This window comes from Brassica oleracea, chromosome C4 (assembly GCF_000695525.1).
Source record: "Brassica oleracea var. oleracea cultivar TO1000 chromosome C4, BOL, whole genome shotgun sequence".
Classification (NCBI taxonomy): domain Eukaryota; kingdom Viridiplantae; phylum Streptophyta; class Magnoliopsida; order Brassicales; family Brassicaceae; genus Brassica; species Brassica oleracea.
Window position 1 is genome coordinate 31,750,423 of NC_027751.1, and position 15,224 is coordinate 31,765,646.

The 15,224-nt window shown below is 34.5% G+C and overlaps 4 protein-coding genes and 1 pseudogene across 4 annotated transcripts; 2 read left to right on the forward strand and 3 right to left on the reverse strand.

Moving 5' to 3' along the window:
- The first annotated feature begins 4,008 nt into the window (after positions 1 to 4,008).
- Positions 4,009 to 5,033, forward strand: LOC106341547 (annotated as a pseudogene).
- A 196-nt stretch (positions 5,034 to 5,229) lies between these two features.
- Positions 5,230 to 5,826, reverse strand: LOC106338671. Its single transcript, XM_013777594.1, has 3 exons — positions 5,766 to 5,826; positions 5,604 to 5,689; positions 5,230 to 5,514 (listed from the first exon to the last, which is right to left on the reverse strand). The coding sequence occupies exons 1-3, from the start codon at positions 5,824 to 5,826 to the stop codon at positions 5,230 to 5,232; spliced, it is 432 nt and encodes a 143-aa protein (XP_013633048.1).
- A 579-nt stretch (positions 5,827 to 6,405) lies between these two features.
- Positions 6,406 to 7,110, reverse strand: LOC106341215 (beta-galactosidase 14-like). The gene is made up of 2 exons (XM_013780023.1): positions 6,727 to 7,110; positions 6,406 to 6,641 (listed from the first exon to the last, which is right to left on the reverse strand). The coding sequence occupies exons 1-2, from the start codon at positions 7,078 to 7,080 to the stop codon at positions 6,528 to 6,530; spliced, it is 468 nt and encodes a 155-aa protein (XP_013635477.1). The 5' UTR covers positions 7,081 to 7,110; the 3' UTR covers positions 6,406 to 6,527.
- A 1,496-nt stretch (positions 7,111 to 8,606) lies between these two features.
- Positions 8,607 to 10,283, forward strand: LOC106340390 (embryonic protein DC-8). The gene is made up of 3 exons (XM_013779271.1): positions 8,607 to 9,594; positions 9,662 to 9,819; positions 9,895 to 10,283. Exons 1-3 carry the CDS (start codon positions 8,671 to 8,673, stop codon positions 10,169 to 10,171), a joined length of 1,359 nt encoding a protein of 452 aa, XP_013634725.1. The 5' UTR covers positions 8,607 to 8,670; the 3' UTR covers positions 10,172 to 10,283.
- A 178-nt stretch (positions 10,284 to 10,461) lies between these two features.
- LOC106338672 (SRSF protein kinase 1) lies at positions 10,462 to 14,046 on the reverse strand. The gene is given in 9 exon segments (XM_013777597.1): positions 10,462 to 10,623; positions 10,714 to 10,761; positions 11,425 to 11,531; positions 12,118 to 12,244; positions 12,246 to 12,377; positions 12,380 to 12,604; positions 12,606 to 12,665; positions 12,668 to 12,732; positions 13,920 to 14,046. Coding segments are annotated over 9 exon segments (1,053 nt in total).
- Between the last annotated feature and the right edge of the window lie 1,178 nt (positions 14,047 to 15,224).

A 15,224-nucleotide genomic window follows, 5' to 3' on the forward strand; every position in this document is an offset into this window, starting at 1 on the left:
AAAAAAAACGTGTATTATAAAACCTATCTGTTTTGCAACGAAATTGCAAGGAGAATAATTTGAAATGCACTTCGAATGCAAAATCCTCGCAAATTTGCAACGGTTTTGCGACAAGACTTTTCATCGCAAATTTGCGTCGGCTTTGCGTCGGTTTGTCATATTTCCCTCGCAAACTGGTCGCAAATTTGCGAGGAACTTATTTCGTTGCAAATTTGCAAGCGTTTTGCGAGGGTATTGTTTCTCGTCGCTATTCACTCGTAGTTCCGTTGCAATTTTGCGAGGGAATATTTCTGTTGCAAATTTCTGTTGCAATAGGCATGTTTTCTTGTAGTGTTTATAGATTGTCAGAAAAGTCTACACTTATTAGCTAACAACATAGTCAAACCAAAAATTTGATAATTCCATAATTACACATCTTATCTTTTGGTACTTATTCAAGACAATTATGATTACTTAACACACACTATGTAACAATAAAATCGTAAAAAACCTTAATGAATAGTACACAAATTCACTTTTAATAGAATTTTCTATGTAGACTTCATATGAAGTATACAACATAGTAGACTTTCGTTTCAATCTACTTATGTAGACCATAGACGTCTAATCTTTGGGTTGGTTTTTGCAATGACAAAATTCGCAAATTATTTTTTGCAATGACGTCTAATCTTTGGGTTATTTGAAAAAAGTTGTGATTTATACAAGTAGACTTTATAGGCAGTCTACTTCATAGACAATCTTCATTCTAAAAACGGTTAGTTTTGCAATTGCTAGAATTCACCCAGTATTTGACTTTCAATAGTAGATTTCATATGCAGTGTACATTTTAAATTTTTTAAAAAGTTCAGTTTTGCAATTGACCAAATTTGACTTTCGACGAGTAGATTTCAATGGAAGTCTATCAAGTTTACTCTCCAATTTGGCGGCTTATTTTTGTGTTTGACTAAAATAAAATAGTAGACTTCATATACAGTTTACATTTTTTCCTAAGAATAGTAGAAACATTTATTAATTTTTGGTCAAATTTTTATAATTTTAGTCAAAAACAAAACATGCTTTTGTAGAGTAGGCTTCATAAGAAGTCTAATAAAAGAGTCAAAGTTTTGGTCAAATGCAAAATTGACCTCTTGCAGATTTCCAGTGCAGCCTGCTTGATGCAGACTTTTAAGACTTTCGTTGAAGTCAACTATTAAAAGTCAAAAGTTCGGTCAAATGCAAATCTAACCTCTTAGTTTTTCGTAAGTCTGCCAAAAATAAATTTTGTTCTCAAAGATAAAGACGTAGACTTCTAGTGAAGCTTGCGTCACAAACAATATAAATTTTGTCAATTGCAAAACTAACATATTCGTTGAAAATTAGACCACATAATAAGTCTACACATATACGTAGACATACAAAATAGTCTACTATCGCGAGATCTGAATACTGACGAAAAACTGTTTAAATAGTTACCCTTTTCGGTGTAAGCTCGTTTCCAACCTTTTCCACCGTCCAAATTCCAAATTTGAGCAAAAGAAGTTGTTTTCACCATTCTTTACTGAAGAATCCCGAAATATGAATTTTGTGTCTATGAAAATGAAAGTTATGAAAGTTTTTAGATGAAAGTGGAGAGGAAATGAAGATTTGTTGGTGTAGAATGAGAAAAAAGTAGATAGAAAATGAATGCTTGAACTTTAAGACCTCAAACATAGTTTTTCATGGTGGTTGGAAAAAATTGATAAGAGTGCCATTGTTGTAAATAAGAAGAAATTTTTAGAGTTTTTTTGGTTTTTTTTCGAAAATAAAAGGAATTAAATTATAATAGCATTTTTGTAAATATTGAGAAAAGTTAAGGAGGGCATGGGAAGGTTGTGGTAAATATTGTTGACATTAAAATGATGTTAGTTTTGCATTTGACTTCAATTTTGGGTCATTTTTGTAAAATCACCTTATTTTTAATTCTAATCATATAACTTTTAATCATAAATTCTATAAAATTTCCTTATATATATATATATGTGAATGAATGTACGCGTCCAACACATACCAGCTTCCTAATTTTTTTTTAAAAATCTCGCTTTTGAGCTTCCATTCATTATGATTTCGCGTACCCGCTTTCGATTCCATGTAATTCTTGAAAACACCCTTGAAAACACGGCCAAGACTCTAAAGCATGTATTGCATAACTTACAACTATCTAAGAATTAGCTAACCTAATAAACCAAAACTTTGAATAATTACTAAGTATATATAAATATATATATATATATATATATATAGCCAGAGTAATGAAATTTTGCAATATTTTCGCCGTACTCACTTGAATATATGCATGCATTCAATTGGTGAACCAATCATGAGAATGGAACAAAGTTTAGTAAATATAGTACAATGTTGACACAGAAATTGGATCGCTAATGCGCTGCAGCAATTTTTTGTTCAGGTTCTTCTTTCTGTTGAACTTAACCTCAACTACACTTCTGAATCTCTATAAACACCCCGTTATGCCACACGAGCCTGATGCTAATTGATCTAGAACAATCCAGAAAAAGATCTTGGTGCCGTTGGATATATCTCTCTCATATTTCACGTACATCTAGCTTTGTTAAATATATAAGTATATTCTGAGAGCTATTCATGTTTCAATTTGAGAGGTTGAATCAGTCCAGGAGGAAAAATTGTTTTCCAAATTTGTGTTTCATTTTCGGGAAACAGTTTTCTGAGGTGATTTTTTGGCAAACCAGAGAGAACTAGATATCTTGTAAGGTGTTTTTAGAAATGAGAACTAGATACTCCTTCCGTTTCTGAATAAGTGTCACTTTGATATTTTTCACACAGACTAATAAATTAATGAAAATATATGTAAGTTGTCATTAATTACATCTTTCTCACCAATAGTATTTGAGATAAATAAAATTATTTATAAAACCAATGCAGTTTACAATTAATTTTTAGCTGAAAGTAAGTATAATTTGCATTGAAATTGTAAAGTGACATTTTTTGTGTAACAAAAAAAAACTAGAATGACACTTATTATGAAACAGAGGGAGTATCTAGTAAGCTGTTTTTAGAAATAATATATTGCAGTGAACTAATTGAAACAACGGTTTTTTATTATAATTTATGAGTTTCAAGATGGGGTTTTGGGAGAGAGTTTGGAGTTAGTCTGTGATAATTGATTGTTCTAGAAAACACTAAATGCAAGGATACGCTGGATTAAACATCACTGCAGTCAAAGATTAGTTAAGAATCCGAATGCACATTATTTTTTATTACTTGGATAATTCTTACAAATTCAATGATACAAAATGAAAAAAAAAAGGTGAAAGTATTTATAGACTCCAGAATATAAAAAAATTTCTCAAATATTTTAATCATAATTAGCTAGACAATTCTATAAAATATATAGATTTTTTACCTTAAAGAAATATAAGATTTCTGGTGCACAGAAAAAAAAAAAAAAAAAAAAAAGGAAATAGAAGATTTCTTTAGAAATTGGCTTAAGTTTGGACCAACACATGATTTTAAGTTTGGACCAACACATGATTACTGAATTGTTAACCCAATAATGTTATCCAAATCAAATTTACTTTTCAACAGTGTTCTTATAGAGTAAAAGTCGTCTTGATGTCTAGTTACTCTGGTTATTATGCGTTAATTATTAGCGCTAGTTACTCTATTTATGATGTGACACAGCCTTTGACTTCTTCTTTCTTTCACTTATTCTCCTTCAGTCAAAAGATACAATTCTAAAATCTTAAAAAACTCAAGTGGTTAAGAGCATGAGAGCATGATTATTGCAGTTTCTTAAGAGGGTTTTTAAACAAATGACATCATTTAATTAAATCAAAATTAAATGAAACTGCAATAACCGATCCTTAATATGGGTTTTTGGTGACCGATCATTAAGCTTTGAAAGATCACACGTGTCATTTAACCATCAATTTTATTTTTTTTTTTTTTTTTTTTCTCTCTCTTTTCTTTTTCTCGGTTATTGTTCGTCTTCTCGTCTTCTTCAGAATCTTCTCTACGGATTTCATGATGGGAGGTTCTGCAGCCATTGTCGCCAAATCCGCAGCTGCTCCAATCGAAAGGGTGAAGATTTTACTCCAAAACCAAGGCGAAATGATCAAAACAGGACATCTCACAAGATCCTACACCGGTCTAGGTAACTGCTTCGTCAGAATCGTCAGAGAAGAAGGTGTTTTATCCTTCTGGAGAGGACATCTCACAAGACCCTACACAGGTTTGATTAAAAGAGAGAGCTTAATCTTTAGACACTTTTGAGTATTGTTTTGTGTGTTAAGAGACTCTTTTAAATTCCTCTTAGACTTCCAACTTTTCCTTTAAAGGTTACTTCAAGACCCGTCTCAGATGTTCTAAAGAGAAGGACGGCTACTTGAAGTGGTTCGCTGGAAACGTAGCCTCTGGAAGCGCTGCTGGAGCTACAACGTCGTTGTTTTTGTATCATCTTGATTACGCAAGGACTCGTTTAGGCACTGATGCGAAAGAATGTTCAGTTAGCGGCAGGAGACAGTTTAAAGGGATGCTCGATGTGTACCGCAAAACTCTCTCAAGTGACGGTGTTAAAGGCCTTTGCTTTGGCGTGTCGATACTAGGGATCACTCTTTACCGGGGGATGTATTTTGGAATGTATGATACTATCAAACCCATTGTTTTAGTTGGTTCCTTAGAGGTATGTTATCATTGCTTAATCTAAGAGTAAGAGTAAACAGTGGTTATAAATGGTTGCTTTGAGTTTGTGACAGGAAAACTTCTTGGCTAGCTTTTTGTTAGGTTGGAGCATTACTACCTCTGCAGGCGTCATTGCTTACCCTTTTGACACAATTAGGAGGAGAATGATGCTTACATCAGGACAGCCTGTTAAATACAGGAATGCCATGCACGCATTGAGAGAGATAATGAAGTATGAAGGGCTCTTTGCGCTGTATAGAGGAGTTACTGCCAACATGCTTCTTGGTGTAGCAGGAGCAAGAGTGCTTGCGGGGTATGATCAGCTTCACCGTATTTCTTATAAGCATTGGCTTCAGTAGTCTCACTTGCATTCCAATGTGTTGTGTTTATTAACAGAATCATTTTTAAACAATTGAGGATAGGGAAAAATTGTTGGTAATTCTTGTGCAGATACATTTGTTATTTTAATAATCCATTGAAGAATGAGAATTTATTTCAAAGATTTTGATGATACAAACACAAAATAAAGGATGAAAAGCTTGCAGTTTGGTGTTCTTAAGCGAGAAGCCAGAAGTTTTTGTGGCGTTTGGTGGTGATTAAGTAACCACCATGCTTGCGCTTCTTTGGTTTAACAGCTATGGTCATGCAAGAAGCGTTTTCGAGACAGTATTTGAGAACACCGGCATGTCCACGGCGTCTCTTCCAAGCCCATCTCTTCAGTAGCCTCCATACAGGAGGTTTCTTCTCTTGTCCAACTACTAAAAGAGTCACTTGTTGTTTCTTTGCTTCTTCAACGATCTTTGCTCCTTTCTTTTTGTCTTTTCCTTCTAGCCTCCTTATCTGCACTTCTATTCTGTCATTATATACACAAATCTAACACTATCTCTAACTCCTCATATATATAACAAACAATGGAGAGTGAAACTCACCCCTGTTCGTTTTGTTTGGGACGGTTTCTTCAGAGTGTGGACTAGTTCATCAGTTTTCACCTCGCGTTTTCGGTTCTTCCTTTTGCCTAAAACCAAAAATTTAATAAGCCAAAACAAACGAACATTAAACAAGAAGATGAATATAAGAAGAAGAAGAAGAACCTGTCCCAAACAAGATAAAGTCAAAATTGAGAAGATTATTAGAGCATGTATCATACTCCATAATATGATAGTAGAAGACGAACGAGTTGGATACACTCAATTTGATGTTTCCGAGTTCCAACAAGGAGAAGACAACGGAAGTTCAGATGTGGATCTCACTTATTCTACAAATATCTCTACAAACATCGTCAATATGATGGGTGTTCGAATTAGAATTTGTGATAGACAAATGCATCAACAACTGAAAGCTTATTTGGTTGAACATATATGGCGTAAATTTGGACGTGATGAAGACAACAACTGAGCTCGGATGCTTCTTTCAAATTATTCTCGTTTATTTTATTAATCTTTGTTTTAATTTTTTTATTTTAAAATCTATTTTGAAAATGTTATCTTTTAATATGTTTTATTTAATAAATAAATTTTATCTTTAATAAAACAATGTTTAATACTTTTTTTTAAGAACCCTTTATTAAGAAACTACCATTAGAGCAAAAAATCTAATAGTTTCTTAACTAGAGTTCTCAAGTACATTTATTTACTTAAATAAACATCAAGAAACCCTAATAAGGTTTCTTGGGTTAATCATGCTCGTTTACGCTGGGTGCATCGACGTCAATAGGTGTTGCAAAATAACAAATAGAATAGATAACTTATGTCGGACATTCCTTTAATAATCAACAAGAGCTTGATCATTACAAGAAAATAAACCATGCAACCATTTTCTTAAAGACCTTATTAATTAAGGAGCAACTAAGAAACTTAAGCTTTTGTACAAGTGACTTGAACAAAGAACTTAGCCTCTTTTTTGCAGTGACTTGTACCAAACATCTCGTCCGACACCTTAAACACACACTGGTGTTTTCCAAGACAATTCTGCATAAATTATATTTCACATTAATGTTCATTGCGATATTTACTGTTCACTGATCCACAAAATATATCGTTAATTTTTGCTAACCTTTTTGGCGACTTCCATAGTAGTTTTTGCACCGCAATTTCCGTGTCTATAATGTTCACACTTACCCGAAGGATTTCCATAATCAGCAAAATTGATCCTTGTAAAAACTTCTTTAGATTTATTGCAAGAAATCATCCATGGAATGTCCATATTAGATTCTGTACACATAATATATTTGTTGCCCATGTCTGTGCCCCATTCAGTGGAAGTACTTTGAGATTCAAAGAAACTGTCGGTTTTGTTGCCGCTTGTATCATTAGAAATACTCATATTGGAAGCTAAACCAAACGCAGAGGAATAAGATAGAACCAGAAGCAAGATGTAGCCTCGACGACAGCTGTGTGTAGTATCCATTTTGTTGTCTTCGTAATCAAAAGTAAAAAAAGAATGTATTAAGCACTACTTATGAAAGTAGTTATATATAGTTTAACTTGGATTAATTTGCAACGGGAAATTCGTCTGTTGGTGTGGCCATGCAGATTTCTCTCAGTTTACCGCTCTATTTTCAATTCTCTTTTTTTTTTCTTTGTTTTTGGGGGTGGGGAATAACATTCCTTTGACTTTTCCACGGTGACTTGGTAATAGATTTTTTATTTTGGGTGAAAAAATATTTTAGGTCCATTTTAAATTTATAAAATCACATTTAAAACGCATATATGTTTATTGAAAGCCAAAATATTTAAATTAAAGTTTAATTCTAGAAACTAGTTTACATAATGTTTTAATTCAAATAATATCATCTACCTATAGATATAATCCAAATGTCAACCCTAATTTTGGCAATTTTGCACTTTCTAGTCTGGGTTGGTGAAAGTCATAAATTTTAGAATTTTTGTGAGATTAAGGTTTTGTGAAGTGTGGTAACAAAATGATCATTTGTACTACAGGTTTCGTGCTCTAGAACCACATACAGGATAACACATGCACATGATGAGGTAAATAACAAAAAAAAAATCAATGAAGGTGAGCTTTAACCTTATAATCATTTCTTTTATATTAATGTAAAGGTATTTCAAACCAATGTAAGAATCCAAACTAATCTTTAAATAGAGGTGGAACTCATGGATAGACTCTATTCATCACACAATTCAACTTGGTACACAAATAATAGTTAACTAGCTAAATTAACTAAACAACGAAACAATAAATAACAATGTAAAAGAACAATTATGAACGTATGGTAATGAAATTAAGTTTTCTGAAAACAAAAAGACCATATATTATTACAAAAATTTGGGTAAGCTAATTTTTGTTAAACAAAATCAAAATCTTGTTTCTCTTGAAAACAGGAGCTGTGAACAAAGATTACTCGGATCATGAGTATTGCTAAAGTTAGTTGTCGCAAGATGAGTTGGAAAGCTACGTCGAAAGTAAACATTGTGTTGGATATTGACACTTATATTTACTTATATTAAACTATAAAAATACAAGTAATCGAATTCATTCATAACAAAACACTGAAACAAAACTACTCGTTTGTGCGAAGATTGTATCGAGCTCTCTTAACTTTCCTGATTAAATTGGTACACATAGTAATTTTAATTGGAGTCTGTGATTTAACAATTTGAATTAGTATTGTTGTTGTTATTATTTTATAACCGACCACAACTACTTGCTTATACGTTAAGTCAAAAGGCGCCGTTGCATGAAGAGATCACGTGGCATGGTTCCTGAGTTCAGCTATCTTCTCAGATACGTGTCGCCGCACAAGGCTACTTGTAAGATAAAAAAGGCAAAAAATGAGATCAGTAAACTACACGTGGCAGTTATAAATCTACGGAGAGCATTGCATGGCATCTCAATAGAACCAAGCTGCTTGCTATAAAACCAACGAAGCAGCTCTAAGTAGACAATTAACAAGATAAATAAATTGAAAGAAAAGCAAGCATTCATCATAAGCTTTCTTGTGTTTCAAGCAAAAAAAAAAAAAAAACCAAACAAATCATGGCGTCAGGACAACGAGAGGCAGAGAAAGCAGCCAAGGCGGAGAGAGCTGAGGCCGCGGCGAGGCTCGCGGCTGACGACTTGAGAGACGTCAACGAAGGAGGTGTAACGTATAAGGTGACTGAGAAGACAACAACAACTGAGCATCCTTCGGCGGTGGTGGAGGAAACTGAAAGACCCGGGATTATAGGCTCAGTGATGAAGGCGGTGCAGGGAACTAAAGATGCGGTGATTGGTAAAAGCCACGATGCTGCAGAGTCGACGAAGGAGGGATCCGAGGTTGCATCGGGGAAGGCAGGGGAGGTGAAAGACGCCACCGCAGAAAAGGCCGGAGAGGTTAAAGATAGGACTGCTAATAAGACAAAGGAGACAGCAGATTACACTGCTGAGAAGGCGAAAGAGGCTAAGGACAAGACAGCTGAGAAGGTGGGGGAGTATAAAGACTACACCGCAGAGAAGGCTAAAGAGGCCAAGGATAGAACAGCTGAGAAGACAAAGGAAACTGCGGATTACACCGCAGATAAAGCAAAGGAAGCAAAAGACAAGACCGCTGAGAAGGTGGGCGAGTATAAAGACTACACGGCAGATAAGGCGAGAGAGGCGGCTGAGAAGGTAGGCGAGTATAAAGACTACACTGCGGAGAAGGCTAAAGAAGCCAAAGATAAAACAGCTGAGAAGACAAAGGAAACAGCGGGTTACACGGCAGATAAGGCAAAAGAAGCAAAAGATAAGACGCCTGAGAAATTGGGCGAGTATAAGGACTATACGGCGGAGAAGGCAACAGAAGGTAAAGATGCTGGAGTGAGCAAGATTGGTGAACTGAAGGATAGTGCTGTGGATACGGCGAAGAGGGCCATGGGATTCTTGTCGGGCAAGACAGAGGAAACAAAACAAAAAACCGTTGAGACTAAAGAAACCGCCAAGGTAATTAGCTTAGCTCTTTCTATGTCCAAGATATATACTAAAAAAATATTTTGGTGTTGATTAATAGGAGAAAATGAACGAGGCAGGAGAAGAAGCTAGGCGTAAAATGGAAGAGATGAGACTTGAGGGTAAAGAACTTGAAGAGGAGGCTTCTAAGAAGACCCAAGAGAGAACCGAATCAGCCGCTGATAAAGCTCGTGAGACTAAAGACTCAGTCTCTCAAAGGTATGGAGATTGCAAGGACGGAATGGTCTTAATATATAGTGGCGGAAGCCTTCATTTTTTTTAATTGTTTTGTAGAGGTGAAGAAGGGAGAGGGACGATAATGGGTGCATTAGGGAACATGACAGGAGCGATAAAGAGCAAGCTGACAGGTACGACACCCTCTGGTGATGACGATCTCTCGGGGAAGACGACTGTGACAGTTGACGTAGTAGAAGACACGAGGCCTGGACAAGTTGCGACGAAGCTGAAAGCAGCGGATCAGATGACTGGTCAAACTTTTAACGACGTTGGAGAGATGGATGAAGAGGATAGGAAGGTTAATGTCACGGTGGGAGATAAAGGGAAGCTGTAATAAAGCAAAACAGGAAGAAAAGCTCTGCGGTTTATACCTTTATGCTTTGAACTTTGTTTTTCTTTGTGTTCTGGTCAATGTCTTCAAGTCTTGTCTTGTAAAATAATAAACAGCTTCTGTTTCTTATAAGTACACAAACGGTATATCAATCTGCACATGTGAAGTAGTCGAGAGCTCACTATAATTACGGTTTGGATTCTGAGGATGATATGGCAACGTTTCTCATTTTAATTTCCACAGTTTCTTGCTCCTCGTTCTCTCTCTTATTTCTCTCTGTATCGAGCTTTGCTTCAGGTTTGGGTGAAGGAGAAGGTTGTAGAGAGCGATGACCAGAGTTGATCCAGGAATGTAAGAGACACTGAGCTCATAGGCCAGAAACGGAGTCTTCTGATGTGTCCAAGATCACCGTGCCTGTTGAATAGATCTCTGGAGTAACGGCCTCCTAAAGCTATCTGCAAGACACAACAGAGAAAGAGTTGGAGTTTAGACGGTCTAGAATGGTTGGAAGTAGTTCAACAAAAGCCTGCTAATGATTCTATTACCTTGCGTGGCATCATTCCTAGAAGCTCCATCATCAAAGGCAAGTGCTCCTGTTAGACGCAACAAGTGAATTAGCTCACAAGCAACAGCATATAGCTACAATAATGTATTCAAAAATACGGTCTACGACGGCAGCTAACCGTACTGTTTATTCAAAAATACGGTCTACGACACTGTTTTTATATTATACAGTGTTTTATGCGGATTTATATAATTTTGACGAATAATAGCGTTTAGGCGGATATTACGCGGACTCCTAGGTGGATTTTAAACATTAATATTTTAAAAAATAAACTATTAATATTATTATTATATTTTATTAATGTTATTATTTATATTATTTTTACTTATTTTATGTATTTATATGATTGTAGATATTAGTATAATTGTTGCAAAATAATTTAAATTTATCATTTTTATATATTTAAAATGGCTTTAATTTTTATAATTTAAAACTATTTATATATGTTAAACTATATACTTATACATAAAAGTGGAATTGAAATATATTTATATTTAGTTTTTTCAAAAATAATATATATATATATATATATATGTTAATCTTATACTTATATTTCGTGTAAAAGTATATATCCGTATATACCTTGTTTAGGCGTCCGCCTATACGGCTAGACACTATACAGTCATCTAACGCGTAATGAACGCCTAGTGTATTTTAAAACACTGGAATCAAGAAACCAAACCACAGTTACCTCATCTCTATCATAGTTGTCTCCGCTATGGGGATCGAACAGTACATCTCCAGTGGCAAGTTCAAAACATATACACGTAAACGACCAGAATCAGCCGATGTGGTATACTTAGATCCAGTGTTCTAAAACGCGATAGGCATTCATTACGCGTGAGATGACTGTATAGCACATAGCCGTATAGGCGGACGCCTAAACGAGTTATATACGGATATATACTTTTACATGAAATATAAGTATACGATTAATATATATACATTATTTCTGAAAAAACTGAACATAAATATATTTTAAATCCACTTTTATGTATAACTATATAGTTTTACATATATAAATAGTTTTAAATTATAAAAATTAAAGCCATTTTAAATATATAAATATGATAAATTTAAAATTATTTTGTAACAATTATACTAATATCTACAATCATATAAATACATAAAATAAGTAAAAGTAATATAAATAATAACATTAATAAAATAAAATAATAATATTAACATTTTATTTTTTCTGAATATTAATGATTAAAATCCGCTTAAGCGTCCGCGTAGACCGCATAATGTCCGCCTAAACGCTATTATTCGCTCGAATTATATAAATTCGCATAAAACACTGTATAATATAAAAACAGTACGGTTGGCTACTGTATAGCGTCTAAACGCCGCCTAGGCGGACACCTATACCGTATTTTAGAACACTGCTTAGATCCAAGGATTACTTACGGACCCCTCTACTGTCTCGCTTGAATGTTGCTTGTGAACTGTTTGTAAGTCCAACACGCGTTTCCAAAGTCAACAAGTTTACACTTCTACTCGATCAAATGCCACACGGTCACTTCTACTCGATCGACTCCCTTTCTTACCTCCTTGCTTCACTTCTAATCCACTAGATGCAGAAGTAGAAGGACAGTCTTCTTCACTCGAGTTTAGTGGTTTTCCATTAACAGCTGATCCCACTCCATGAGCTTTGTCATATTCAATAATGCTCTTCGCACATCTTTCTTTTGATTCTTGACGAAGTCTCCATTGGAGTCAACTGTTTTATCCTTATTACTAGGGAGAACAAGAGTCACACCTGACTTCCTAGGAACTTTAGATGGACCAATCATTGATGGTACCAAAACATTCTCAGGCTTCAGATCAGAGTGTACAACAGAAAGCTCTCTTTGCAAGTAGTCTAACCAAAACCAACATGTGATAACAAATCTCCTTAACCATATGAATATCCAAGCCACGGTAGTCAGAATGGAATACTTAATGAGAATCAACAAATTATCCCCCAAGTATTCGAAAACCATACATATATGCTGCCCTTCAGCACCAGTAGAGGGTGGTATTTTAATTGACGGGAAATTTAGCAAAAATGAACAAAACAACTATACTCTTGACTCCTTAGAATTAAAACCAAAATCATTGTTCATATAGTATAAACAATAATGAAAATTCAGTTTTGTCTTTTTCTTTAAAATACAGTTAATAAAATTAACATTTTACTTTAATGAAATAAAAAATAAAAACTAAAAACTAAGAAGTAAAAAAAAAAACAGAACTCTATCTTCGTCTCCTACTCTTCTTTCTCAAACAGACGGACCTATTTCTCTGGCCCGTCTAAGTTCGTCTGAAAGCTTCAACTCGTTGTGTCACATCTCTCTGTCGTCCTCCTTCTTTTATTTTTCCTCTTTGAAAACCACCGATTACAATCACTTTGTAATCTCCGCCGATTATAATCGGAGTTGTTCAATCTTCTTAGTTCTTTCTTAGGGTTTTGATTTGGGGGATATTTAGGTTTGAGCTTCGATTTGTCTTGACTATCTGTTTCTGTGTCTAGGGTTTTGATTTTGGCCATTACCTTGCAAGACGAAAAATGGAAGCAAGAAAGGACAAGGAGACCGACACTTGGACACGGTTGAAAAACATAAGAAACTCAGTGACCGATTCAAACTTCTTATGCCCACAGAGAAAGACACCACATGACAGGAGTAAAGAAAAATTGGTGCCTGATACACTGCCTTCTGCAAAAATAAACAACAAAGCAAGGCACCACGGAAAAGAGGTAAGGAGCTTCGAAGACTAGCGAGGATCCGACCCCACACAAACTTCATTTCTAAGAACTAGAGAGTGGTCCATTTAACACTACGATAGAAAACCAAGTGGTGGTAGCCTAGTGGCAATTTTTTGGGGCTTGGTGTGTACCCACATCAGTCCTGAGTTCGATTCCCCCCTGGGAACTAAATTATCATCACTTGGCCAGTTTGAGCTTGGGCTTCGGCCCAAGTGGTTTACATGGTAGATCGTAACAGATGATCGGTTCACCTATTGGCATTAGTCGGAAGGTATTTCAAACTCGGGTTAGGCAGTGTGGTAGCCAGTCTACTTTGTAGCACTAAGTGTGTTCCTCCCGAGGCCGACCGGATCAGCCGATAGAGTTTATCAAAAAAAAAAACACTACCATAGAAGAAGCTGGTGACAGATCGGAGCCGCAAACGAGTTAAAACAAACCCGTGAAGAACACAAACCAATACATGCGCAAGTCCGGTTTGAGTTCACCATACGCCAGAGCCATAGAACGGAGGAGACAAGGAACGGAGAGGATGAACGGAGCTGATGACCCCGGAGCATTATACATCTCCACACGCCAGACCAAAACCGGAGATCCTCATGCGCCAATGAGGAGTTGTACTTGTTTGTAACCAGTAATATGAAACTCTTAATCTTTTTCTATGGAAAACAAAGAAAATATTGACTTTTAAGTTATAGCCACCACAAACCACATACTCTTCACACGTGAAATTTTTTAACTTCAAAGGTCATTCTCACCAACAATTCAGTCTCATCTATTTGAACTCAGACAAAGAAAATTATAAAAATAAAGCGTGACCTGCGAGTTAAAGATAAAGGCCGATACGTGTGAACAAATTGGCCAAGAGCACCATCATGTGGCGGAGGGAGAGAAGGAGGAAGGGGGGCAGCTGCCACCTATGAAATATTCAAATCATTTTTATTTTCATTAGGTGATTTTCTCGTGCTTATGCACGGATATAAATATTTCTAAAATAAATATATTATAATAATTAATTGCTACTTACTTTTAATTTCAAATTAATTTATAATTTATATGCATCATTTATATTAATAATATTATATTACTTTAATTATACATATGATTTTATATATGTTATATCTAATCAGTTTTGTTTTTTTTTCAGCCAATTTGGTTATCATTCGGGTAAATTGGATTGCATCTATGAATTCAATTGTAATATTTTTTATTGTATATATTAAAACTTTGATTAATTTCTTATTTGCATTTAGGTAGTTGTTGTCTTAGATATGTAAATATATTTTATGAAGATTATGTATAACTTAAAATATATTGTGATTAGAATAAAATATAAAATAAACTAAAATGTCTGATTCCAAATTAAATAAATTAATATAACGAAAAGATAATGTTCTGAAGTCTCATGCATATATATAAATTTTACAAAATAACTAAATTGTAACAATTGGTTAATATTTTATTTTCATTTTTAATATGTTTTGAGTTGTCCTATGATTTATATTTATAAAATAAATTACAATTTTTATAAAATTATATATTCTTATCGTAGTTAATCTATGATTTTAGATATAAAATTATATATTCTTTCAAATTCAAAATGAAGTATTATTATTTTTTATTATAATTAAGTCAAATGTGCATGTATTTTCATAATATTTATCAAATTATATGTTGATATTTTTTTAAAAAATATTAGAAAATAAAGTGATGATCAATAGGAAGTTACATGCGTAAGTAGCTGA

Bases quoted from the DNA above. Each gene is read 5' to 3' on its own strand.
- LOC106338671 (XM_013777594.1), bottom strand. From the start codon at position 5,826: ATGGAGTATGATACATGCTCTAATAATCTTCTCAATTTTGACTTTATC. The intron at 5,690-5,765 runs GTTCTTCTTCTT...TTTTGGTTTTAG, and splicing joins CTTTATCTTGTTTGGGACAG to GCAAAAGGAAGAACCGAAAA. The intron at 5,515-5,603 runs GTGAGTTTCACT...ATAGAAGTGCAG, and splicing joins CCCAAACAAAACGAACAGGG to ATAAGGAGGCTAGAAGGAAA.
- LOC106341215 (XM_013780023.1), bottom strand. From the start codon at position 7,080: ATGGATACTACACACAGCTGTCGTCGAGGCTACATCTTGCTTCTGGTT. The intron at 6,642-6,726 runs GTTAGCAAAAAT...TAATTTATGCAG, and splicing joins CTATGGAAGTCGCCAAAAAG to AATTGTCTTGGAAAACACCA.
- LOC106340390 (XM_013779271.1), top strand. From the start codon at position 8,671: ATGGCGTCAGGACAACGAGAGGCAGAGAAAGCAGCCAAGGCGGAGAGA. The intron at 9,595-9,661 runs GTAATTAGCTTA...GTTGATTAATAG, and splicing joins AGACTAAAGAAACCGCCAAG to GAGAAAATGAACGAGGCAGG. The intron at 9,820-9,894 runs GTATGGAGATTG...ATTGTTTTGTAG, and splicing joins AAAGACTCAGTCTCTCAAAG to AGGTGAAGAAGGGAGAGGGA.